Source organism: Astatotilapia calliptera, chromosome 11 (assembly GCF_964374335.1).
Source record: "Astatotilapia calliptera chromosome 11, fAstCal68.1, whole genome shotgun sequence".
NCBI classification, from domain to species: domain Eukaryota; kingdom Metazoa; phylum Chordata; class Actinopteri; order Cichliformes; family Cichlidae; genus Astatotilapia; species Astatotilapia calliptera.
The window spans coordinates 36935145-36959443 of NC_137432.1; the positions used below are offsets into that span (position 1 = coordinate 36935145).

Sequence of the window (24299 nt, forward strand, 5' to 3'; positions counted from 1 at the left end):
TGAAAGTGTATAAATGAAAACAAAGAAAAGCACAACAAATGCCGTCTTTTTACAAACTGCGCTGCTAGAAACAAACAGAATGTGTTTCTATGAAAGAAGGAAATGAAATCACTGTCAGATCATTTCTACACGTTTAAACCTGAAATAATTCTGCAGAAAATAAAAACATGAGAACAGAAAATTAAAAAGAGAAAGTTAAAATAAAATGAAGAGATTAAATATTAAAATAAAAAAAATGCTTCAAAAATCTTGATCTCATCCTCATGTTTGCATCAACCTAAGAACACGAACACACACACACACACACACACACACACACACACACACACACACACACACACACACACACACACACACACACACACATACAGTAATTTTCAAATAGATGTTATTTCCTGTATTTTAACCTCAAATCTGCTCCTACATTATAAACTCTCCCTCATGTCAGAGTCAGTTGGACAGGCAGTCAGACTCTCTGCTACTTTCCATACTACAATCATGTAGTGCACTGAAAATAAATTCAGAAGCTACAAATCTAACTATACAAAAGTATTTTGGATTAAGTAAAATATTCATAAAATCAATGATGCCATTTTGATTGTTACCTTTGCATCATGAGCTGCTGTCTGATAACTTCTGCACCAGATCATTCCTGTTAATTTTCTTTAAAACCTTCTTGGTCACCTCCACAGACTTTTCTGTGTAGGTCTGCACCACCAGGTCCACCAGGTCACAGGTGCTGGCCTTCTCCAGTCGGCTCTCTGGGATGGGTTGGAGCTCCACCAAAACATCACGGTCCCGCAGGAACCACTTGAACTTTTCAAGCTCCTCCTTTTTCAGATCTTCCAACATTTCCAAAAGCTTCTCTCTGTCTGAGTGGACTGTTAATGCCTGAGAACAAACAAAGTGATTTAATAATAACCTTCTTAGAGGATAACTGATTAATAAGTAAACAAAACCATCACACGTGATCATTTTTTAATAACAGGTATAAGTAATGAATTAAGTGAAGCTGTGGTGTGAGGACAGAATCATTTGGTTCTACTTACTTTCTGCATCTGTGCAGACAGATGTTTGTCCACAGTGTTTTCCTCTGAGAAAGGACATAAAAATGAGATTATCTTTACTTGTAAAGTTTTGTAATAAAATAAATACATGATACATAATAAATGAAACAACTTTTCTCTGTCACAAAATGCCCAATCAGCAAATCCTGAATCCATCACTCTCTATGATCCAACAGCCAAGACTGACTCCAGACAAAGTGAAGGAAACGTTGCTGACAATCAGCTCACATCCAGGTGCTGATCACATCAGACCCTTCTTTAATGATTCAGGCAGCCTTTCAAACATTTCCTGTCCAGCTGATTCTTAGTTTTGTGTTATGTAAATATAAGAATCACAGCATCAGTGATATTAAATATGAACACTCTGAGATGTGGTCCACAGTAAGTAACCCTTAATAAGGACTGCCCCAGGTTGCAGTTTTTGTTGCTCTGCATTATTTTGATGAGTTCACAGGAAGGTGAGCGAGACAGAGAAGTGTACACAGTGCGAGCACTTCAGTGCACCGTCTTGCTCCTCATCTTCTTCAGCCTCAGATTCAAACTCCACTCCAGTGTTTACTGTGGATCTTTCTGTAGAGTTTTATATCACATCTCTCCAACAGCTGCCACATTGCATGCAAGTATTGATGACATGATAAAACAGCCACAGACAGCTGTGAAATGTGTTGTTCTTGCAGAAGACTAAGGCTTACAGAGTTGCACCAGGAATGGTAATTTTTCTAGTACTGCTCATGTGATTAGGCAGAGGATCAATAGGGGGTCCACGACCCTCTTGGGGACACTCCCATAGGGCTTAAAATCTGGGACGCTCCACCAGTCGCTCTTAGAACTGAAGAAGCTTCTGAAACGTCTTCAAGAAACTGAAAGGCGTCCAGATGCTTTTCTTTCCGAGCTCCTTAGAACACCTGCTGACACTTCCAGTTTCCTGAACATCGTCCCCATTAAGGATAAAACTCTATCCCGCCTGTCTTCAGTCAAGTCAGGGACACCAGTTCAGTGCTGCAAACAATAGATATCTGAGAATATCTCAAACTGATCGTCCTCATGTCCACAGAGCCAGCAGCTTCATACAGAAAATGGCACTATGTGGTACAGTTCTATATTTGGCATTTTACCACAAGTTCTGTTGAATTCTTTAACATCTAAAAACATTCGTTAACTGGTGCTAAAATCTGGTGGTAAAATAGAACTGACTCGATTTATGCATTTTGACAGTCCAGTCAACAGCATCAGTAGATTTGGAAAAGCTGGTTGGTGCCATTGTTGAACAAGAGCTTATTCATTCATTCCCTGGCATTTTGCAGTACTTCAAATATGAGGTCAGCAACCAAAGGAAACCCACCACAGCCAAACACAAAGTGCAGTTCTTTTTATACACAAATCATGTGAAACATCTTAGCTTGTACTTTACCACTTCTTTGGGATTCATCTGAAAGTGAAACAGATGAATCAGTGAAAACACAGAAACACCGTATTTACTGGGCTGATCTACCAGTAGGCGTTAGCTTTAATAATAACTGTCGTCTAGCTGAATACAGCCACAGATGATGTCGTCTTCACTGCCCTGCACTCTCTCTTCATACATGTGAAATATAACAAACTCTCTCTCAGCAGGCTGTTTGTGAAGCTGACTGGCAGACTCGTCACTCTGGTCTTCAGGAACACATCGTGCAACTGGATACTGGACTTCCTGTCAAACAGGCTGCTGTTCAGATTGTTAATCTTCATGAAGTTAGAAGACAACACAACCATCATCACTCTGTTGGAGGAAATCAGCTGTTCAGGAAAAAGCCTGGGACTCACAAACCCCTCCAGCATGATAAGGAAGTGATTCACAGAGGGCTGAATACATGAATATTATATTTATCTCTGTAAAGAAATAAATATAAGCAGGATTGAGTTTAGTGACTCGCTGCCACCGAGAGCTGAGAGACTGAGAGCTCCTCCTTTAGAATGAAAACTTGAAGACAGAACAAAGTATGTAAGCTAACGAAAAGTAAAATTGTGGCGGGAAAAAGGTGTGATTGACGGTTCACTAGGATTCATCAGCGTTCTATGTGTCACATTATATAAAACCACAGAACAGGTAATATTGATGAACCTACCAGCCGACTGAGAGCTGACAGCAGCTGCTCCCACTGAGGATCCTGCAGCTGTTAAAAATAACAAGGAAAGTTTTTAGTTTCTTAACAAATGTTCAAACTTTTTAACTTTCATTATGCTAGCAAACTGAAACATTCTTCAGTCTTTCAATCAATTTATTGGGAAAACCAGGCTCCCAGTATACAAATTGGTGTCCATCACCACGGATGGTTTGCCACTCAAATGAAGAAGAAGGTGTACTTTATTGGTCCCCGTGGGGAAAATCCCTCTCTGCATTTAACCCATTCACTCAGTGAAGCAGTGGGCAGCCACTGGGCGCCCGGGGAGCAGTGTGTAGGGACGGTACCTTGCTCAGGGGTACCTCAGGGTAGCTGTTCAGGGGAATCGAACCCCCGACCTTCCAATCATGGGGCCACCACTCTACCTACTGAGCTATCCCTGCCCAAATGGATTGACTGCCAGGTGCAGGGAGGACAATGTTATTCCGGATTTCCTCAATTACCGCTGCATAATACACCAACAAGCGTTATGCGCAAAATTGCTCCACATGAAAGAGATAATGGATGCAGTCGATACATTCACATGCTACCCTTTTTGGGAAGATGCAGAGGTTGATCCACTCGCATCAAAATTTGAAACACTGTGTAGCTGTTGGCATGATGATATTGTTTATATAATTTAGATCATTTCTTTATCTTGTCAAGGTCCATGTCATCGTTGTAAATTGTTTAAGCTGTACATTATTTATGTTATTTTATGTAGTTCAAGTTATGGTGCTTTTATTTTTAAGGTCAAGCCTGCTTACAAGTCTTGTTGTCTCCTTTTTGGAAGCCTAAGAAAACACCTGCAAGCAGGTAGCAAGAATGAGCCGTAATGCTCTTTATTGAAAGTTAAGTGGAATGGACTTTAACTAGACACTTATAAGGAACCCTCAGAAGAATGGGGAGTAATTCCCTTTTTGCAGCATGCAGCCAACAAGGTATTTATTGATTTTATCTTTGTTTTCTTGTACAGTGTCATTTTAGGTGCTGTGTCTTACGTTGAGTGTTTATTTTCTTAATGCTGTGTAGTTTCCACAGTGGCTTAGGAGAGAAGTCTTCGAATGAACCAATGAAGAAAAACAGGTGAATTATACACTGTTTCACCAGAATTTTTCTGAAATAGAGGATGAGATTTTGACACTAAGCTGAGTTTAAGTCCAGGGCTAACGGACAGTTCTGGAACTTGCAGAGGAAAAGTACCCCAACATTAGGAAATGTGTTACCTCCTTGACTGCAGCTGCACTTATTCATGTGACTCAGCCTTTTCCCAGAAGATTATTAAGTCCAAATACCGTTCCACCATGACTGATGATTATTTGAAAGTGTACTTGAGGCTGACTATCAGCAGCTACCGTCCAGACTGTGCATCCCTGGTTGATTCCATTCAGTGCAAGTCATCAGAGTAAGGTAATATCAAAAAATGTACAGAGTTGTGTTGTGTAATATGGGTTCATACAGTTATGCAACATGCCTGAATGAATACTCCATATGTTTATAAATATATGTTTTGCATTTTCATAGTAGGTCAATCATTCTGACTTGGTCATTTCATAAGTCGCTCGCATGCTGAAAAAGTGTGTGCACCCCTGATTTAAATTCTCAGAATTCTAAATGAAGTCCTCTCCTCCTCAGGCACAAGTTGCAGCAGTATGAAATACGACCAACAATTAACAGTGGAGTCAATTGGGCTATGGCATGGATGAGCAACGTCTCTGGATTAACAACAAATTTTGGTAAATTTTGGTAAACTTGTGAAATTTAAACCAAAGAAAACTCACTACTGTAAAATGTTAAATGCAGTTATTATACAAATAATTTGAAATATCTTACCTTGTGCTTGATCAGTGCTTTGGTATTCGGCTGAAAATAATCAAGGAACATAAAACGTATAAATATAAAATTTTAAAGAAACTTTACTCCAATCCATCGGCCATATTTAAGTATTTTGTTATGATCTTTAATTTGTGTTGTTTCTCATTTTAATCTTCAATATTTTATGTTGTAATTTAATATATTACGCTCTATAAATTCATCCTGCTTTGTTCTATTGTGTTGTTGGTAGGTGTAATAACACGGTGTGCACTGGGCCACCGTGTGGTGATGAAAGGTTGGACAAGTAAGCAACACTTTTCTGACCGTCACTGTTTATAGCTGTTTTAGGTATAATATCAGGAAAATGTCAACGGGGCTCCAACCAGAGATATCTGCTCTGTAGTTTTGGGTGTTGTGTGGAATAAATAACATGTTTCCTGTTTTACATTCGCCTTGTTTCTTCCTACAGAATAAGACACAAACTATCTTAGAAAAGGACGAGTCAGAAAATGTACGTCCTGCAGAAGCGGCAAAGAAGGACCGAAGATTGCTGCTACATATAGCTTACTGACAATGTTGAGCTAACATGTAATTGTACTCATTTAATACAATAAAGTGATGATAAATTTGAAAATGTAAAGTTAACCTTTTCGAACTGTACAGGTCCATACTGGCTGAAGATCTTTTTTTGATGTGAGTTTAAGGCGGAAGTTTCCATCTGGACTTTCAGTGTAAACTTCAAAGAAATTTGGCTTTCCACTTGGATATCTGAGCTTTAAATCCTGTTAAAGAAAGAAAGAGCAACGGGAAAGAGAGAGGTATGGTATGGATATTTGTAAGTTACTATTTCTGCCTTTACTACTCCACAGTGATATTTCAAAAGCTGCAGCTTCAGCAGGTTCTCAAAGCTTTCCACCTTCTCTCGTCCACAAATGGACTGCTGGTCTGCACCGGCCTATGGTTCATGCATCTGATCCAGTTCCAGCATCATCCTGTATCCATGTTTTCTCTCATCATTCATGTTTTTTCTTTTCCTTGTTCAAAGTCACTCAAATGTTAAAGTCCTGGTAAGTCAGCATATAGCTGGTGGTGTATCAAAGCCTTTTGTATCTTTTGTCATGTTTCTGCTCCTGCTAACAAGCGTTTCACTCTCTGAGCTTCATCAGACTTCAATCTCTTCTGTCTGCTCTCCATTCACCATCCAGGACTCCAGCCTCTGATGTAGGCTCGGTCTCTATTGTGCTTGCTTTTCCCTCACCCTACCCTTCCCAACCTCCTTTTTGCTACGATCACTTAGTATATCCTATTTATTATAATATATTACACTCATTTTCTGTGCTTTGGTCATGCTTGAGATAACAATACTGTTTTCATTCTATGGAGTCAAACTTCCCTGCCACAGTAAGATTGCTCTTACTGTTTTGGGGGGTCCTGTCCTAAATCCTAACACTGCAATCAAGGTTCATCAGCGTTAAATCACCAAATAGATTCGTTCATTTTTCTATCTCAGTAAATCATGTTCACTTCTTCCAGATCAGCTCTTCTTATTGAATATTTACTGAATCCTTTCTTTGCTCAGTAAAATGCATGAAGGCTGCCGACGACAGCTGGACTATTTATTCTCAGCCTATTATGCAAATATGTATTTGGAAAGAAATGAAAGCATTTCAAACCATACTTCAGGACAGATTTCTGCACCATCCACATCTGCTGTTAGTGTGAAACGATCAAGAATTTTCAAGGACTTCTCTGGATCTGGCTTCAGGATAGCTTTGTATCCATGGGGCACTTCCCTCTGCTTCATTACCTGTGAAGAATAAAGTGCAAAGATACTAAAAAGCCATGTAACACATTAGCCAGTTTTATATATTAATTTATTCATTCTCCTGAATTCTGCCTATTATACTGTGAAACATGTAATAACCTGCTGTAGCCCAGGATCACGTGGGATCAGATAAACATGCAGTGTGAGGAAAGCTGTGTTGGTCTGATAGATCAACACGTTGCAGCCGATTTTCACAGGAACGCCGAGTTTCATCAGGACCGCTCTCGGAGAGAAATGTGGTTCAGTTAACTTGACATGTGTTGGTGTGACCTCAGACACTTTTTCCACAACATCTCCACAGTCATCTATGTGAAGGACTGCAAACGTGTCCAATATGTCAGGGATGTCATCTGCAGGAGAACACAACAACACAAACATGGTGAGAAGAACAGTTTATAACAGTTTGTGCGCTCACTGTCAGAAATGTCAAACATCTGAAAGTCTTCCTTCATGTCCTCTTACCGATGCAGATCCAGTGTGGCAGGTGAACTTCATTTAACTTCCCAGCAGTGACTGTGACGTCCATCAGAGGACCTGCAGGCATGTATTGTCTGCTCTCCATCCTCTCCATGTGTCCCTCCCAAGATCTAAACTGGTACTGAAAGCTGGTCTTTCCCTTACAGACCCAGCGCAAGCCCGACACTCTGCATTCAAAGTGTCCTGCTGCAGACTGAAGGCTGAAACAGGAATTAAATACACACTCATGAAGGAACAACAGAGTGAATGGAAACACAGAGTAGTCGTGTGAATCGGATGCAAAATGAAGAATTTCCTCTGGGAATAAATCCAAAGCTGAACTGTTTCCTGTAGTTCCAGTTTGCTGTGCTGCAGCATTCAGGAAGTTGATTTACCTGTAAGTTGGAGCCTCGTCTGCATCTGTACTGTTCACCTCAGGTTCAAGTTTAGTCCAATCACTGCAGTCCTGCTGCAGAGGACAGTCTCTTTAGTCAATAAGTACACATGTTTATAAAGAAAGAAACTTTAGCAATAAATGGATGAATGGAAGGGATTACCGTCAGGCTCTGACAACCTTCAAGCTCTGAACTTCTTTCAGTTTTTCGTCCTTGTTGAGACACAAAGAATTCAAATGAATGATGTTATGCTGACATATAAAATCATCCTCTAACTGTCCACATGTTTGCTGTTTGATCACTTTATGCTGTGCAGTGCTGCTTCAACATCAGAACAACATGTTCAGCAGGACGTGCAGCTGAGTGACGTCTAAGATGATCAAAAGCTGATGAATCCAAATATTCTCACCAGTGATGTCAGAACAAGACAGAGACAGAGAGAAAGGTTGGATTCAGCTCTGATCATTTATGCAAAGTTATTTTTGGACGTCTGTTGTTTCCTGTTTATTTTAATGTTTGTTGATTAGAAGTTGTTTAAACAAGTTTATTGTAAATTATGAAAATCTGTTTATTAAACTTTGTTTGGTCTCACCTGAGCTGCTCTCTGACAGCCTCAGCATCAGATCAGGTCTGTTCATGTCTGTTAAAACCTCCATGGTCGCCTCCACAGACTGATGACCAAGTTTATCCACCATCAGATTCACAAGGTCTTCTGTCTTGTTTGTATACCAGTACCTCTCCATTTGTGGCAGGCTCATCTTAAAGCACGTGAACGGCAGCAACTGCTTGAATTTCTTTAGATCCTTTTGACTGAATTCATTCAGTGTTTCCAAGAGAATCTGTCTGACAGCTTCCTGTTCTTTTTCCTGTAAAACCAAAACAATGTATTAAGTTACTGTATAATATCTCTGTTGGACAATTTAAAGATTTCTCTTTATTTAATTTCCAGAGAAACTGTAGTAGAAATATCAAATATTAATTAAAAAAATAAGTCTTCATTAATATTTATATGTTTTAGAATAATCACTGAAGAGACAGCTGGTGGTTTTGATATTTACTTCACTCTCTTTATGAACTGCAAAACTTCAAGTTTCATAAGAAAACATTATTTCATTTCTATCAATACTAAAAACTATTTTTTTGTAAAAGCTGAGTTAAAGTCACACTCACTCTCTTCAACAGTGCAGCTCCATGTTCATCCACAGAGTGTTTCTCTGAGGAGGAAAGACATTTACCATCAACTCTGAGGATTCAAACATCATCACACATCCAAGTAGAATCAGCCTTCAGACGACACAGATGATTTAAAAGAGAAAATCATGTGAAACTATAAAATGACATAAGAACCCAACAAAGAAACCCTCCATCCTGTCCAACCAAAGTAACTGGGGGTTCCCAGCTGTGATAATGAGAGAGGGTACACCTGTCCACCTCAGGTTTTAAACAGACAGACAACCTTTCACACCCACATTTAATTTAGAACCAGCAATAAAGCCAACAAGCATGTGTTTGGACTGGAAACCAGAGCACTCTGAGGAAAAGCATGCAGGCACAGGGAGAACATGCAAACTCCACACAGAAAGGTTCCAGCCAACCAGGAGGCTCAAACACACAACCTTCATGCTGTGAGGACACAGTGCTAACCACTGCACCACCATGACACCACCAACACAAAAACCTGTTGATGACACAGAGTTTACACTCATGCATGTTGGTCTTACCTCTGGATGCTGAGCTGCTCTCTGGTAACTTCTGCACCAGATCAGTTCTGTTCATGTGCATGAAAACTTCTCTGGTCACCTCCACAGACTGATGACCAAGTTTATCCACCATCAGATTTACTGTATCTGCTCTGTTTGATGATCGACTCAACCTCCGTGAGAAGAATGACAGATTCCTCCAAGGAATGATCGTCTGCAGGATCCTCTTAAATTTCTTGAGCTCCTTATTACTCAAATCATTCAAAGTTTCTAAAAGCAGATGTTTAACAGCTGCCATTGTTGCCGCCTGGAACAATAAACACAATCACGGGGTCACATATTTATTTAGCCAAACACAAGCATCTATTTACTAGTTGTGGTACGTTTATGAAAAAAATGAAGAAAATATAAAACTGTGATCCACTTTTATGGGTTTGAATACTTTTTCTTTACAGGCTGCAGTTCTTCTCTCACTGTGCAGATAAAAACTGAAATATATCCATCAAGAATCTTTCCCTGATTTCACATCATCTTTCATTCTTTATTAATATTTGTAAGTAGAATAAAGTTTCCTGTTTAATCTGAAAGTGTTTGATGTTTTCAGATTTCTCTGTCCTGTTGAAGAGTCAGGACAAATGTACATGCTGACACTTCCTCAGCTCATCCTCAGTGGTAAAGACATCCTGACATTAGTGTTGCAGAAAATTACTGCTGAAGAAGTCAAACTGAATGAAGCTTCAGTTTGTCACAAACATCCAGCAGAAATCATGAGAAAAATGAGTCAACATGAGAACTGATGATACTTTAGTCCTCTGACTTTCAGCCTGCTGTCTTGTACTGAATCAGAGATGTGACATGACTCACTTTGTGGATCAGTGCAGAGCGTCGTTCATCCACAGAGTGTTTCTCTGAGGAGAAAAGTGCTCAAAGTCACTCATGACAAACACATTTAACAACTAACTGACAATTATTCAGGAAATATGACTTTGGAAAAATGGACAATATGCAGAATTACACTGAAACCTCCTCAGCAATAATAAACAGTATGAAGGAGTCATTTTTGCTCCTCCTCACAAAGTATCTTTATTTAATCTGGTCTCATTTTTATGTATTTATTGAAGTAGATTTTTCCAGAACAGCCATAAAATATGTTTTAAAGATGTGTTTTTTTGTCTTTATTACAAATATTATTTATAAAGTCAAAGAAGACTTTAGTCAGACGTTTATGAGACATGAAAACAGTTTTATGACTTTAATGAGTTTTGATTTTGTTGTCTTACTTCGAGGCAGTGAGCTGCAGTCTGACAGCCTCTGAGCCAGATCAGTCCTCTTCATCTTCTTTAAGACCTCCATGGTCTTCTCCACTGACTGTTGGCCGTAAGTCTGCACCATCAGAAACACTGTGTCCTGCAGGTTTCTCCACTTGTATGGCATCCATGAGAAGACTGAGTAATATTTGTGAAGATGAATTTGTCGCAGGTTCTTATTGAACTCATGTAGCTCTCGCTCATTGAGACCATCCAGAGCTTCCAGCAGCAGCTCAATAACAGACTCCATCGTTTCTACCTGGAAAATTCAAAGAAAATGTTCATGAGATAAATGTGACATTTCTCACTTTCAGGTTTGTTTGTTTTCTCATCAACACTTTACAAATGTAGATGTGTTTAGATGACATCATCCATCACATAAGGTGATGATGTCATTGGTCATCTTTGTCACAATGATCACAAACAGCTGATTAACAATTATTCTGCTTCTGTTAACAAGTTCAGGACTTTTCTGACCTGCTGCAGACCTCCCTCACTGCACACGCTCAACTTATCAAACTTTGACTTTTCCAATCAAAATCAAATCATTTGTTTCTATTGAAGATTTCTATCCTGTGTTTATGAAATGAAAGCTGGATGATCTGAAGTCAGACAGATGTGACATGACTCACTTTGTGGATCAGTGCAGGCCAACGTTCATCCTCAGAGTGTTTCTCTGACAGAAAAGAAAGATTAAAAGCTTCATTCATGACTGATTTAACATCAGTGTTAATAATCAGACACTTTGAAATAACTGATGCTTTGATTTCATTCTGATGATCCTTGTAAGTTGGATTAATAACAACATTAAACTTGTTAACATGAAGTCATATTTGATGGGAAACTATCAACGTGTGAGGAAATGATCCAGTTCTGTTTCATTCAGTAATTCTTCTTCTTCATCTTCTTCTTCTTCATATCAATGAGTGTATTTATTGATTCATGTGTTTTCTGGACACTGACCTTTCTCTGTTTCCTCCACATCAAATCCTTCAGCTGATGATCCTGCAGCTGCAACACATTGAATACAAACTGTAACTACATGATACAGACACTGTGTGTGTCCTTTATGTGTGCTCATCCTGAGTATAACACTGAGTCCTGACAATAAAAAGCTTTAATATTTCACTTTCAGCTGTGCTGACTGAAGGCAGGAGGAGGCCATAGTTACACAATCACAGAGAAATCACTGAAAAGACTTTGAATCATTTACCTCATACAGGTCGTCTGTCTCCATAGTGGAGTTTCAATCAAAGCTAACATAAAGATCCATTTACAACACAAGACTGATATTAATGAGCTCAAAATGCAAAAAACAAAGAAAAATATTTTCAAAGGAAAGAAGTTCAAAGAGCTTTAAAACAACATTTACTAAAGAAAGTCACTGATTCAATAAGCTGAATATTTTTACTTTAAACATTGAAATATGAAAACAAATCTGTTTAATTTTACTGTGTTTGTACAACCTGAATGTGTTCATTTATCAACGTCTGTCCAAAATAAATCAGAGGAAACAAATTCTTTCATTTATAAATGATAATAAAGTTTATATTATGCAGTTCTTGTTGTGAGTTTCTCTGATTTAATTCTTTAAATTAATTTTTACTGTAAGGTGTAATATTATATTTAAAATCCTTCCACACACAGTTAAGAATAATCCCAACATATCTGTTGTATTAATTTATGCAGCTTATGATTATTGTACAGCTGTCCTTGTTGGCCAGGACACTCTTGTAAAACAGATTTTTAATGTCACAAGTTTATTTTTTCCTGGTTAAATAAACTTTAATGAATAAATAAAATGTATTAAAGTTATTACAGACACTCTGACAGATTATTTCCTCTTACCTTTGAGTCCTGAGCTGCTCTCTGACAGCCTCTGCACCAGATCATACCATACCATACCATACCAACTTTATTTCTAAAGCACTTTAACATAAAACCAGGGTTTCACAAAGTGCTGTACATGTTAATAGCATACGTAAAGAAAATTAAAATGAGATACGATAAAATAAATAGATACAATAAATTAAAACATGTTAAAACAAATTGAGTCAACCCCTCTAATCAATGCCAAAGGCTTCAGCGAATAAATATGTTTTAAGAAGACTTTTAAATTCAGAGACAGAAGAGGCCTGCCTAACATGCAAGGGCAGATCATTCCACAACTTTGGAGCAGCTACAGCAAAAGCACGATCACCTTTAAATTTATACTTAGTTTTCGGTACCTTAAGGAGCTGCTGATTGGCGGACCTAAGGGAACGGGCAGGTGTATATGGTTGTAGTAGCTCCGAGAGGTAGGGGGGGGCCAGGCCATTAAGAGATTTAAAAGCAAATAAGAGAATTTTAAAAACAATCCTAAAATGTACAGGTAGCCAGTGGAGTGAAATTAAAATAGGGGTAATGTGCTCAAACTTTTTTGTTCCAGTTAAAAGACGTGCTGCAGCATTTTGCACAACCTGCAGGCGCCTAATGGACGCATCACTAATCCCAAAATAAAGTGCGTTACAATAATCCAGCCTAGAAGTAACAAAGGCATGGATTACTGTCTGAAAATGCTGTTTCGATAAGATAGGCTTTATTTTGGCTAATTCCCTCAAATGAAAAAAGCTAGATCTTACAACAGCTCTGACCTGGCTTTCAAGTTTAAGATTTGCCTCTATTTTAACTCCCAGATTAGTGATGACTGGTTTAACATACTGTGCCAGTGAACCAAGATCTATAATAGTGGCCTCAGAAGCGCCACCAAAAACCATCACTTCTGTTTTCTGTTCATTAAAATGTAAAAAGTTCAAAGCCATCCAAGTCCTTATTTCATCAAGGCATCTGAGCAGCGGGTCTACTGAGAAGCCATTTATCTTTTTAAGTGGGAAATAAATCTGGGAGTCATCGGCGTAGCAGTGGAAAGAAATCCCATGTTTCCTGAAAATAGACCCAAGGGGTAGGAGATATAGAGAGAAAAGAAGCGGGCCTAAAACTGAACCCTGTGGAACCCCACATTGAAGAGAAGCAGTAGAGGATACAAACTCCCCTAGTTTCACAGAGAACGTTCGCTCTGCCAAATAGGATCTGAGCCACTGCAGTGCGGTACTCCGCATACCCACCAACTGCTCTAAACGGGAAATTAAAATATTATGATCCACTGTATCAAAAGCAGCAGTTAAATCTAACAGCACAATAATAACACAGTCACCTGAGTCATTTGCCAAAAACACATCATTAAAAACTCTTAAAAGGGCAGATTCAGTACTATGTAAAGCTTTAAAACCAGATTGGAAAACTTCTAAAATACCGTGTTCTTCTAGGAAGGACATTAATTGCTTGTAAGCTACCTTTTCAAGAATCTTTGAGATAAAAGGCAGTTTGGAAATAGGTCTGTAATTCGCAATAATATCAGGATCAAGAGCAGGTTTTTTGAGTAGAGGCTGAATCACTGCATGTTTGAGATTGACAGGTACAACACCAGAGGACAGACTACTATTTACAATGGATTGTACATCAGTTCTCTGCATGTCTGTTAAAACCTCCCTGATCACCTCCACAGACTGATCACCAAGTTTATCAATCATCTCATTCACTATTCCTCTTCTGTCATCATTCAGTTTGATTTGTGGAAGACTCTTCTGAAACAGAGTGAACTGCAGGAACAACTTGAACTTGTTGAGATCCTGATCACTCAAATCCTCCAGTGTTTCTAGAAGCACATCTGTAACAGCTGCCATTGTTGCAACCTGGAAAATTCAAACATTCATAAAGAAAAAATGTTTCCTCACTGAGAAAATTACAGATTTATGTTTTTGTAGCTGTTTTAAACTTTGAATGTTTTCAATGTTTTCTCTGAAACACTTTGTTTTCTTTTATTATCTTATTTATTAAGATGTATTTATGTAAACACACTTTTTAATAATCTTTGATTTTAAATCTAAAAACATTTCTGTGACAACTGTTTAATCTAAATGATGAAATTATGATTTTCAAACTGCATCTTATTGAATCAAAGCTGAACTCTGCAGAGTCAGACAGATGAGACGTTACTCACTTTATGGATCAGTGCAGACAGATGTTCATCCAGATGTTTGTCTGAAAAAAGAGAAATTAACAGAAATAGAAATAAGTGTTTAATAAAAGCTAATCGAGCTTTTAAAAAATACACAGAGATCAAAAAAAAAAAAGTTACATTTAAACCTGCTGAACATCATTTTCTGCTCGTCAACAATGCTCTCTTTGCTCTGTAAATCTGACTGTTTCTAATATGAACTGAAGCAGAAACACTTTTATGACTTTAACATGTTTTGTCTTTATCTTACTTTGAGCTTCTGAGCTGCTGTCTGTCAGCCTCTGAGCCAGATCAGTCCTCTTCATCTCCTTTAAGACCTCCACGATCTTCTCCACTGACTGTTGGCCAAAAGTCCTCACCATCAAAAACACCACGTCCTGCACATCCTGCAGGTCTGACATCTCAGGCGGACTCATGGGGATCATTGAGCCCCATGAGTCTGACATCTCAGACAGACTCATGAGGCTCATTGAGCCATGTTTTCTTCCCAGGATCTGGATGAAGTCTCTGACCTCGCTGCCTCTCAGATCAGCCAGTGTCTCCAAAAGCAGCTCAATAAGAGACTCCATCGTTTCCACCTGGTAAAAACAGAGGTCACATGACAGCGATGCACCATTCAAATGTCTGCTTGATTTTTAATCAACAGAAACATTTTAGTGTGCTAAAAATAAATTCATGTTTGAATCCAATTCCTTCTAAAAACCTGAAAAGATGACCTTTGACCTTCAGACATAAAGCTGCGTCTTTTTAAGGTCATGACCGGTCGACCAGATGTCGAGCAGAAAATAACCTCCATGAACATCTGGTGCTCGGTGGGTACCTGCTTGGATTGGTTTTTTATTTCTTGGCTCATTTTTTCCTCTTTTTGAAGGATTTAATTTTCATGAACAGGTTTGTGACTCTGTTTTACTGCCTGACTGTAACTCTGTCAAAGACTGAGCTACAAAAACTGCAGTGAGTCTCCTGATTTTACAAACAGAGGGGAGCTTTAACTGCTCACATCTTTACTGATAAACAGAAAGACTTGAATTTAATCTGCTTTTAAAATGTAAATAAGGTTTAATATTTCTATACCAATCATGTATAAAACTCATGTGTACATGACAAAGCTGCAGCTTGAATCTCATGTGTATGATTTGTGTTGAAGATGAAGATCATTTTCAGTCTTCATCTACTGAATCAAAGCTGAACTGTGTGAAGTCGACTGATGTGACGTTACTCACTCTCTGGCTCAGTGGAGGAAACTGTTTGTCTGAGGAGAAAAGAAAGAGAAAAAGTCAGATTAGAAACTGTTTTATCATCAGGCTTTATGAGGATTTAGAACATGAAAGATTTCACATCAAAGTGACACTTAAACCTCGTTAACTCGTTAATAATGATTTTAGAGAGAGGCCTAACTTTGTGAATGAGAGCACACACAGGATACTCTGATCGCTGATCACTTTCATGTGTGTGTATATACACACACACACACACACATATATAAATATACACTACATGTCTTTGAACGTGACGGGAGTCGACTCCAGACCGGGCGTTTCTGTCCAATGAGGGTCCCAGGCTGCCTCTCCCATGCTAACCAACCGTAACTTGGACATAACTTGGACATTCCCAGATAGACTTAAAGGAAACTCATTTCTGTTTGTATCCATAATCTCATTCTTTCAGTCCTCAGAGCTTGTGACCATATGCATGGGCAGGAACATAGCTCCACCTACAAATCTAAAACATCAGGGCCCGCTCTCTCCTCACCAGGGCAGATCAGCAGAGCATCCACATCACTGCAAACACAGCACTAATCTATCTGTCAGTCTCCTGCTCCACTCTCCCCTCCCCTGTGAACGACACCCTTAGATACTTAAACTCCTCCAAATGGGGGAACTCGTCCGTGACCTGGAGTGAGCACTCCACCCTTTACCAGCTGAGAACCATGGCCTAAAACTTGGAGGTGCTACTTTCACCCACTTGTTGCACATTCAGATTCAAACTGCCCCAGTGAGAGTTGGAGGTCGTGACTCCATGAAGCGCTTTGTCTCTCCAAAGCGTGCTGCACATGCGTGTCTGTTACATGCTTCCTTGATATGGGTTGCGTGACCAGAGAACTCCAGCTCTCTCAGGTACAGTAGATGCAGCTACGTCTCCAACATTCTGATAACTTCTAGTCTGGAAAGTTCCCCATCCAGATGATGAAGGCAGTGATGGCATCTGAGTCTTTCTTCTTTATAGACACTGACAGATACTAGATACTGTGTGTTACTTTAATTTAGGACCAGCTGCAACTGAATAAATTCACAATACAGTTAATAAGTCCCATTTATTAAAACTGTAAAGGTGGAATTGTTTGACTGGAGTCCTCTGACACCTACAAACATTTGTATTTTTAAAGAAGCACCAATCAAAGCAGAAATAGAAAATTGTGTGAAACATTAGCAACAAACTAACAAATTCATTAAAAATTTAAATGATAGAAAAAAACACATCTGTGAGGTATGACAAAAATCTACCACAGACTTCAGTCAGTATGATGAGGGTTAATAGTGACATAATTATAACCTGTAGAGCTGCTTGAAGACTTTCCAACCATGTTGAATGATGTTGGATGTTTTTGTTCTGATCGGATCAAAATACTGTAACTGAGCTTGTGTAACAGTGTTTATGTTGTATGTGATTCCATAATAACCACAATGGATTTGTGATGTTTATTGGCTCAATGGCGCCCTCTCTCAGAGGCAGTGGATCACTGCACTGTGTGGGATCATTAGGTATCAGCATGTGTGCGACCACTATACAGAGCATGTGACCTCTGTAGCTGTCTAACTGTTAATAAGAAGAGTTTCAGTGGTTTGTTGTAATTGTGAAGTCCTGAAACAGTCACATAATATCACTGCACACCGGCTATAAGCTGCTATTATTTTGTAGTGTGCTGTGTTTGAGCCTCCTGTAATGAGCCAGCCTGCCTGACCTGCACATATTCTGCTCTAATCCACGTTATAAAAAGCAGCACGAAAATATAAACGTCTTTGTTCATCATTCACTACACAACACAGAGTCAAGAGATTTTTCTATCAGTCAGCACCTGGTTTCATATGAATGTGATGAACTATGTGCAGTATTCTCACATATTTAATTCTTTGTTCTCTTATTTGTGGTTCCTGAGGTGATACCTGATAATCTCTGCACCAGATCAGTCCTGTTCATCTTCATTAAAGCCTTTCTGGTCTCCTCCACACTCTCTCCTCTGTACGTCTCCTCCATCAGCTCCACTTGGATGATAGATCTTTCTCCAGTTCAGTGAGTGACTTGAACTCAGCAAAGTCCTCTGGACTCAACTGGTTCAGTGTTTCAATGAGCAGCTTCTTAGTCGTCATAGTTACCACCTGGAAAATGAAGGAATCATATTATACATGAAGGACAGCATGTCTGCTGTTTGTTCATTTGATGGATGGAAACAGACTGCTTTGTATTTCACTAATGACAACATTACTGACGTGGACGTTTGTTACTTTTCCATCACCCAAATGAAAGCTGTGATTGGACGTGAACGTCAAACATCAGCTTGAACCTTGAGTAAAATTGAGAGGATTCGTTTTTGTCCCCAAAAGGACGTTGAGTTGTTTCTAAATAGCTGCAGAAAAAGTTACACTGTGAAGTAATAAATGAACCAGTACAATGTCTTGATGCATTCTCAATCATCCAGGAAAGTAAATCTCCAAGCTAGTGGAGCTGATCACAGCCACAGAAACAGCAATTCGTAACAACAATATTGCAGAAGTGGAAGCAGAGCAACTACGGACGAAAGTTTCGGCCTGTCTCAGCAATGCAAAGCCCCCAGCATCCAACATCACCATGGAGGAGAGGAAGGCACTCACATCACTTAGTGATGACAACAACATTATCCTCCTTCCAGCAGACAAGGGTAGGTGCACAGTATTGCTAAACCAGAAAGACTATCATGAGAAGATCTTGTCAGTACTCAGTGATGAAAATACTTATGAGCCCCTGAAACGAGACCCAGGAAGTGGCTACAGCAAGAGGGCGATAGACTGTCTGAAGCAGTTAGAACAGGACAAGGCTGTTGACCGGACCTCATACCACAGGCTGTACCCAGGGGAGTCTACACCAAGTCTGTATGGTTTACCAAAAATACATAAACAGGGTGCACCTTTAAGACCGATTGTCTGCAGTTTCACCCATCGTGGCCAATTTGTACATGGAAGAAGTGGAAAAGAGGGCTTTGCTATCCTACCCTGGAACACCACCAAGCCATTGGTTCAGATATGTGGATGACACCTGGGTGAAAATGAAATCCCAGGACGTACTACATTTCACGGATCACATTAACTCGGTGGACCGACACATCAAATTCACCAGGGAGGATATGAAAAGTGGCAGGTTAGCCTTCTTAGACTGTGAGATTTCCATCAGTAATGGGGGACATCTAAAAGATGACGTGTACCGTAAACCTACACATACGGATCAGTATCTAAGGTTTGACTCTCGTCATCCACTGGAGCACAAACTGGGAGTCATCAGGACGCTACAACACAGAGCGAACACCATCCCCACTGACACAGCGGCCAGGGAGGCAGAAGAACAGCACATCAAGAAGGCCCTGAGTGGTCTTTGATCAGTGGGTTTTGGTCAGTGGTTGTTGATCAATGGTTATGAGAATTTGTATAATTATGATTAAGGAACTGACCTCCCAGCCTATTGTTCCTTCACTGGGCTGGTTTCAGTCATTATGCAAATGTACTGTTTATAAGATTTGGGGAAACCTGCAGTCAGCTGAGACTGAAGAAGTCACTCGGATGAGTGACGAAACGTTTCTCCCACAAAACGCTACGATCAGATGAACAGAATCAGCTTTTGGAGAACCAGTACAATGCACAACAGTCTCATTTTCCCCGGTAAAATTAATTATCCATCCCTGGTTTATATAAACTTTACAAATTAAAAATCTCAATTCGAACTGGTCAGAAACACACAATAAACAAACTGTTATTTGTTTATTGTAAAAAAAACCACAAACCTTTAAATAACATTTATAATAATTATTGTGTCATTATATCTGTGACTCTGACATTCACCATCCAGGAAGCAGAGTGTGTGAGGAAGATCTGGTGTCTGATGAAGATGAGAGATTAAGCTGCGCACAGATAACTTTAACCCTAGAATACTATCGCTATTTGATTTTCAACATTTACATGATTTCTCTCTCCTGCAGCTGTTAGTGTGTCGAGGAGACTGTGCCTTCACCAGGGAAGTCTCAAATGTCCCAGGAATGGGTGGACCAAAGACCAGCTTTCCAGTGTCATTATTTTTTTTAGGAATTTTGTTGTTCTTTGCCCTAATTTTTCTGTGATTTTGGAGCATTATTTTAGGGTCCCCACATGACACTTTTTTCATTTTGTTAGACATGGCACAGTTGAAAGTAAAAGAAGACAACTCTAATTTGTCATGTGTTGTCAAATTTTGATATATTTTGATGACAAGTACTTTTTGTTGGTCATATTATATCGGGTAAAAATCACCCGGCATTAGTGATTGTGTTGCTGTTTATAGCGATAGTGTTCTAGGGTTAAGATCACGTGACTATCGTGGCCTTTTGAAACCGCCACAACCAGAACTCTACCGTGACCGAGACCTCCGGTTCTTTCCCACAGAGCTCTGCACCTCTGCTTCAAACCAGCAACAGTCACATGATCTAATATAACTTATTATTGTATCTCATTCCCTGTTACACACACATGAAAACAACTCCAACAAGGAAGCAGAACTACGAATGTGAACTTCCAGGAGGAAGCAGAACTTAATGCCGCGCTTACCTTCAATACTTCATGTAAAATGTGAACACCTGGAATCACTGCTGATGGAAAATCATTCTTCAGTGTTTGTGAAGCAGCTTAGTGTGAGGCACTGTTCTCCCGCTGCTTTCTCTCACTTTCTGTAAACGCTGAGGCGGAAAAACTTCCGCGTTTCTGCGTCTCTCTCCTCCCAGCTGTCAGCCCGCCTGAATAACGGAGGCGCCTTGATGCGACTGTTGTTCTAATTTTGCGCCATAGAAATAAACCGAGTTGAAATAGATGTTACCGCCTTTCCATCAACGTTACCTTTGGCTCAGGTATGAGTAGAAAGAGTGACGTCGTGTCTCTTTAATCAGTCTCTGCATCTCCAAAGCAACAACGGATACACCGAGTTTAATAAATACTGAATCCGTTAATAATAATAAAAAGTTCCATAATCCAAAGTAAGCATCACATTCACATGCTAACTAGAGCTACTTGTGTCTGACTGAACACTCTTAAGCTGTAATTTACCACAGACGGTATAAATCTTTAATACGATCAGGAAGACCTGCAGTTTCCTGGAGGTTCGACAGGGGGCGAAACCAACCCACTGAATTAACAATGGTACAGGGAGGGACGCTGGTTTGAGGGCGGAGTCCTTCACTCTGTCGTCAGTGGAAACATTATTGCTGCAGACTCCACATTAACACTGTGAGAAGCATCCAGTTTCAGAGATGCTTCGTCTGTTTCATCGTGTTTAATGTTCAAGATGAGGATGATTTACAGCCTGAATCTACTGAATGAAAGCTGAGTTAGAGTCACACTCACTCTCTTCAACAGTGCAGCTCCATGTTCATCCACAGAGTGTTTCTCTGAGGAGGAAAGACATTTACAATCAACTCTGAGGATTCAAACATCATCACACATCCAAGTAGAATCAGCCTTCAGACGACACAGATGATTTAAAAGAGAAAATCATGTGAAACTAAATAAAATGACATAAGAACCCAACAAAGAAACCCTCCATCCTGTCCAACCAAAGTAACTGGGGGTTCCCAGCTGTGATAATGAGAGAGGGTACACCTGTCCACCTCAGGTTTTAAACAGACAGACAACCTTTCACACCCACATTTAATTTAGAACCAGCAATAAAGCCAACAAGCATGTGTTTGGACTGGAAACCAGAGCACTCTGAGGAAAAGCATGCAGGCACAGGGAGAACATGCAAACTCCACACAGAAAGGTTCCAGCCAACCAGGAGGCTCAAACACACAACCTTCATGCTGTGAGGACACAGTGCTAACCACTGCACCACCATGACACCACCAACACAAAAACCTGTTGATGACACAGAGTTTACACTCATGCATGTTGGTCTTACCTCTGGATGCTGAGCTGCTCTCTGGTAACTTCTGCACCAGATCAGTTCTGTTCATGTGCATGAAAACTTCTCTGGTCACCTCCACAGACTGATGACCAAGTTTTTCCACCATCAGATTCACTACATCTGCTCTGGTTGATGATGGACTCTGTGATTTGTATGACAGACTCATCCAAAGAAAAATTGACTTCAGGAATCTCTTGAACTCCTCGAGCTCAAATCATTCGAAGCTTCCAAAAGCAGTTGTTTCACAGCTGCCACCATTGCCACCTGGAAAAGTCATTCAATTTGCAGGACATTTATTTATTTATTTATCCATTTTATCCAAATAAGCTCTTTTAGAAAGTTCAGTATGATTTCTCATAATCACAAAAAAGCAGAAATCATGAGAAAAATGAGTCAACATGAGAACTGATGATACTTTAGTCCTCTGACTTTCAGCCTGCTGTCTTGTACTGAATCAGAGATGTGACATGACTCACTTTGTGGATCAGTGCAGAGCGTCGTTCATCCACAGAGTGTTTCTCTGAGGAGAAAAGTGCTCAAAGTCACTCACAAGAGACTTACTTACCAACTGACAGTTGTATAATCTTCAACATTACATTTAAAGCTCAACTATGATAGACACTGTTTGTGTTATTCAGTCTCTCAGACTGAAGGAGTCACTTTTTGTCATTTTTTTGTTCCTTGAACACTCATAAATTCTGATTTGGACAACAATCTGTCTTTTCTCTACAATATTTTTATGAAAGACAAAAACTTTACTTATGAGACATCTTAACCACCAGAGTTCATTTAACTTATTTCCTCTTTGTTGTCTTACTTTTGGGTTCTGGGCTGCAGTCTGACGGCCTCTGAGCCAGATCAGTCCCCTTCATCTCGTTTAAACCCTCCATGGTCTCCTCCACTGACCGCTCACCGTAAGTCAGGACCATGAAAAACACCGTGTCCTGCAGGTCTGTCCTCATGTAGATGATTCTTTGGATGTCTGACTAATGTTTGTAATGAATTTTACGCAGGACTTCCTTGAAAACCTCAAGTTCCCAGTAACTCCAAAATCAGCTCAATAACAGACGCCAACGTTTCTACCTGAGAAAAAAAAGGTAAATGCGACTTTTCTCCAGGTTTTTTTTTCCATCTCATCAACGTCTCATAAATGTTTAGATTACACCAGACACAGTTACAAGCAAATGATGTAAGTGATAATTACACACCTGATTAACATTTATTCCAACCTGATGAATTTAATCTTTCTGTTTATCTTTTCTACATGTAGGAGTTTTTTAAACTGAACATGTTCAGTGAACGCTGCATCATTTAAATACAGTCATAGGTGATATTACTCACTTTCTGGCTCAGCGCAGCCCAGCATTCATCCACAAAGTTTCTCTGGGAGAAATATTACAATATCATGGTTACCATGAGAAAAGAAAGTGTAGTATCCCCACAGCAGACTCGTCCACAGTTTAATGCTTTTCAGCACAATCTTTATTCATACTTACACTCGGTTGCTGTTACAAACACACACAGCTGCAGCTTTTCAGCCGCCACAACAACAACTCTCAGGATCAGGTACAGATTTTAAAGCCGATGCTGGCAAAGTTAGAAAGGTGCCGGCTGTGAACAACACCTCATCTATCTATTACTTCATTTGCTCTCTTTAGGCTCCACAATGATTGTCTGTCTAGTGTCTGTCGTCCACCTTAAATCCATTCATAACTTATTTAACGTCAGGGTTAATGATCAGAAAACAATTAAGTGTGTAAGGAAAGAATTTAGTCGTTTGTAATCTTAATATTAATGTCTGTGTTTTATTTAACAATATCTATTATTAAACACTTCAGTGAAGAAAATCCTCCTGCCTTCTTTCAGGAAGACAAAAAAACTTCCATTGTTCAGTTTTTGTGACTTGGTTCAAAGATTTTGAATCAACTCTTGATAATTTTTTTTATTAGGGATAATTATTCTCTTACCTTTGAGTCCTGAGCTGCTCTCTGACAGCCTCTGCACCAGATCAGTTCTCTGCATGTCCCTGAAAACATCAATGGTTACCTCCACAGACTGTTGGCCACATGTTTGCACCATCGCGTTCACTATATGTTTTCTGTTTGTACTCGGTGGGAATTGTGGAAGGCCCCTCTGAAAACATGTGAACTGCAGGAACCACATGAACTCCTTGAGACCCTGATCACTCAAATCCTCCCGTGTTTCTAGAAGCAGATCTTTAACAGCTGCCATTGTTGCAACCTGGAAAATTCAAACATTCATAAAGAAAAATTAAATATTAATGTTTCTGTTGCTGTTTTAAATATTAAAACTAATTGAAATCACGTTTTCTCAAAAAAATTTAATATAAAAAAGCCAAAATT

At 39.5% G+C, this 24299-nt stretch overlaps 2 protein-coding genes and 1 long non-coding RNA gene across 17 annotated transcripts in view; 1 reads left to right on the forward strand and 2 right to left on the reverse strand.

Annotated features, from left to right (window-relative positions):
• The window catches only part of LOC145431980 (uncharacterized), a 51934-nt gene extending 27904 nt beyond the window's left edge, over nt 1-24030 (reverse strand). For 3 of the 15 annotated variants that reach the window (XR_013912317.1, XM_080308556.1, XM_080308554.1), the window contains exons 1-16: nt 23904-24030; nt 11670-11717; nt 11339-11382; nt 10680-10965; nt 10264-10307; nt 9421-9706; nt 8870-8913; nt 8292-8565; nt 7862-7911; nt 7700-7773; nt 7311-7525; nt 6948-7198; nt 6702-6830; nt 5670-5805; nt 5042-5071; nt 3173-3220 (exon numbers count right to left, since the gene is read on the reverse strand). Coding sequence is in view for 14 of the 15 variants with exons in the window: in XM_080308556.1 (XP_080164682.1) it covers nt 3173-3220; nt 5042-5071; nt 5670-5805; nt 6702-6830; nt 6948-7198; nt 7311-7525; nt 7700-7773; nt 7862-7911; nt 8292-8565; nt 8870-8913; nt 9421-9706; nt 10264-10307; nt 10680-10965; nt 11339-11382; nt 11670-11717; nt 23904-24015 (2071 nt within the window). In the remaining variant the exon portion in view is untranslated. Of the gene's footprint in view, nt 1-605; nt 892-1049; nt 1094-2421; nt 2937-3172; nt 3221-5041; nt 5072-5669; nt 5806-6701; nt 6831-6947; nt 7199-7310; nt 7526-7699; nt 7774-7861; nt 7912-8291; nt 8566-8869; nt 8914-9420; nt 9707-10263; nt 10308-10679; nt 10966-11338; nt 11383-11669; nt 11718-23903 lie in introns of those variants that run through there. The other 12 variants (XM_080308560.1, XM_080308559.1, XM_080308561.1 and 9 more) reach the window with 11 other exon arrangements.
• On the forward strand, nt 7194-8068 carry LOC145431983 (uncharacterized). The gene is made up of 3 exons (XR_013912321.1): nt 7194-7388; nt 7472-7701; nt 8016-8068. It is a non-coding gene; the product is annotated as an uncharacterized LOC145431983 (long non-coding RNA).
• Nucleotides 13867-22074, reverse strand: LOC145431914 (uncharacterized). The gene is made up of 8 exons (XM_080308275.1): nt 21931-22074; nt 20589-21421; nt 17928-18140; nt 15987-16015; nt 15014-15341; nt 14746-14786; nt 14204-14437; nt 13867-13872 (listed from the first exon to the last, which is right to left on the reverse strand). Exons 3-8 carry the CDS (start codon nt 18016-18018, stop codon nt 13867-13869), a joined length of 729 nt encoding a protein of 242 aa, XP_080164401.1. The 5' UTR covers nt 18019-18140; nt 20589-21421; nt 21931-22074.
• Nucleotides 24031-24299: the final 269 nt, after the last annotated feature.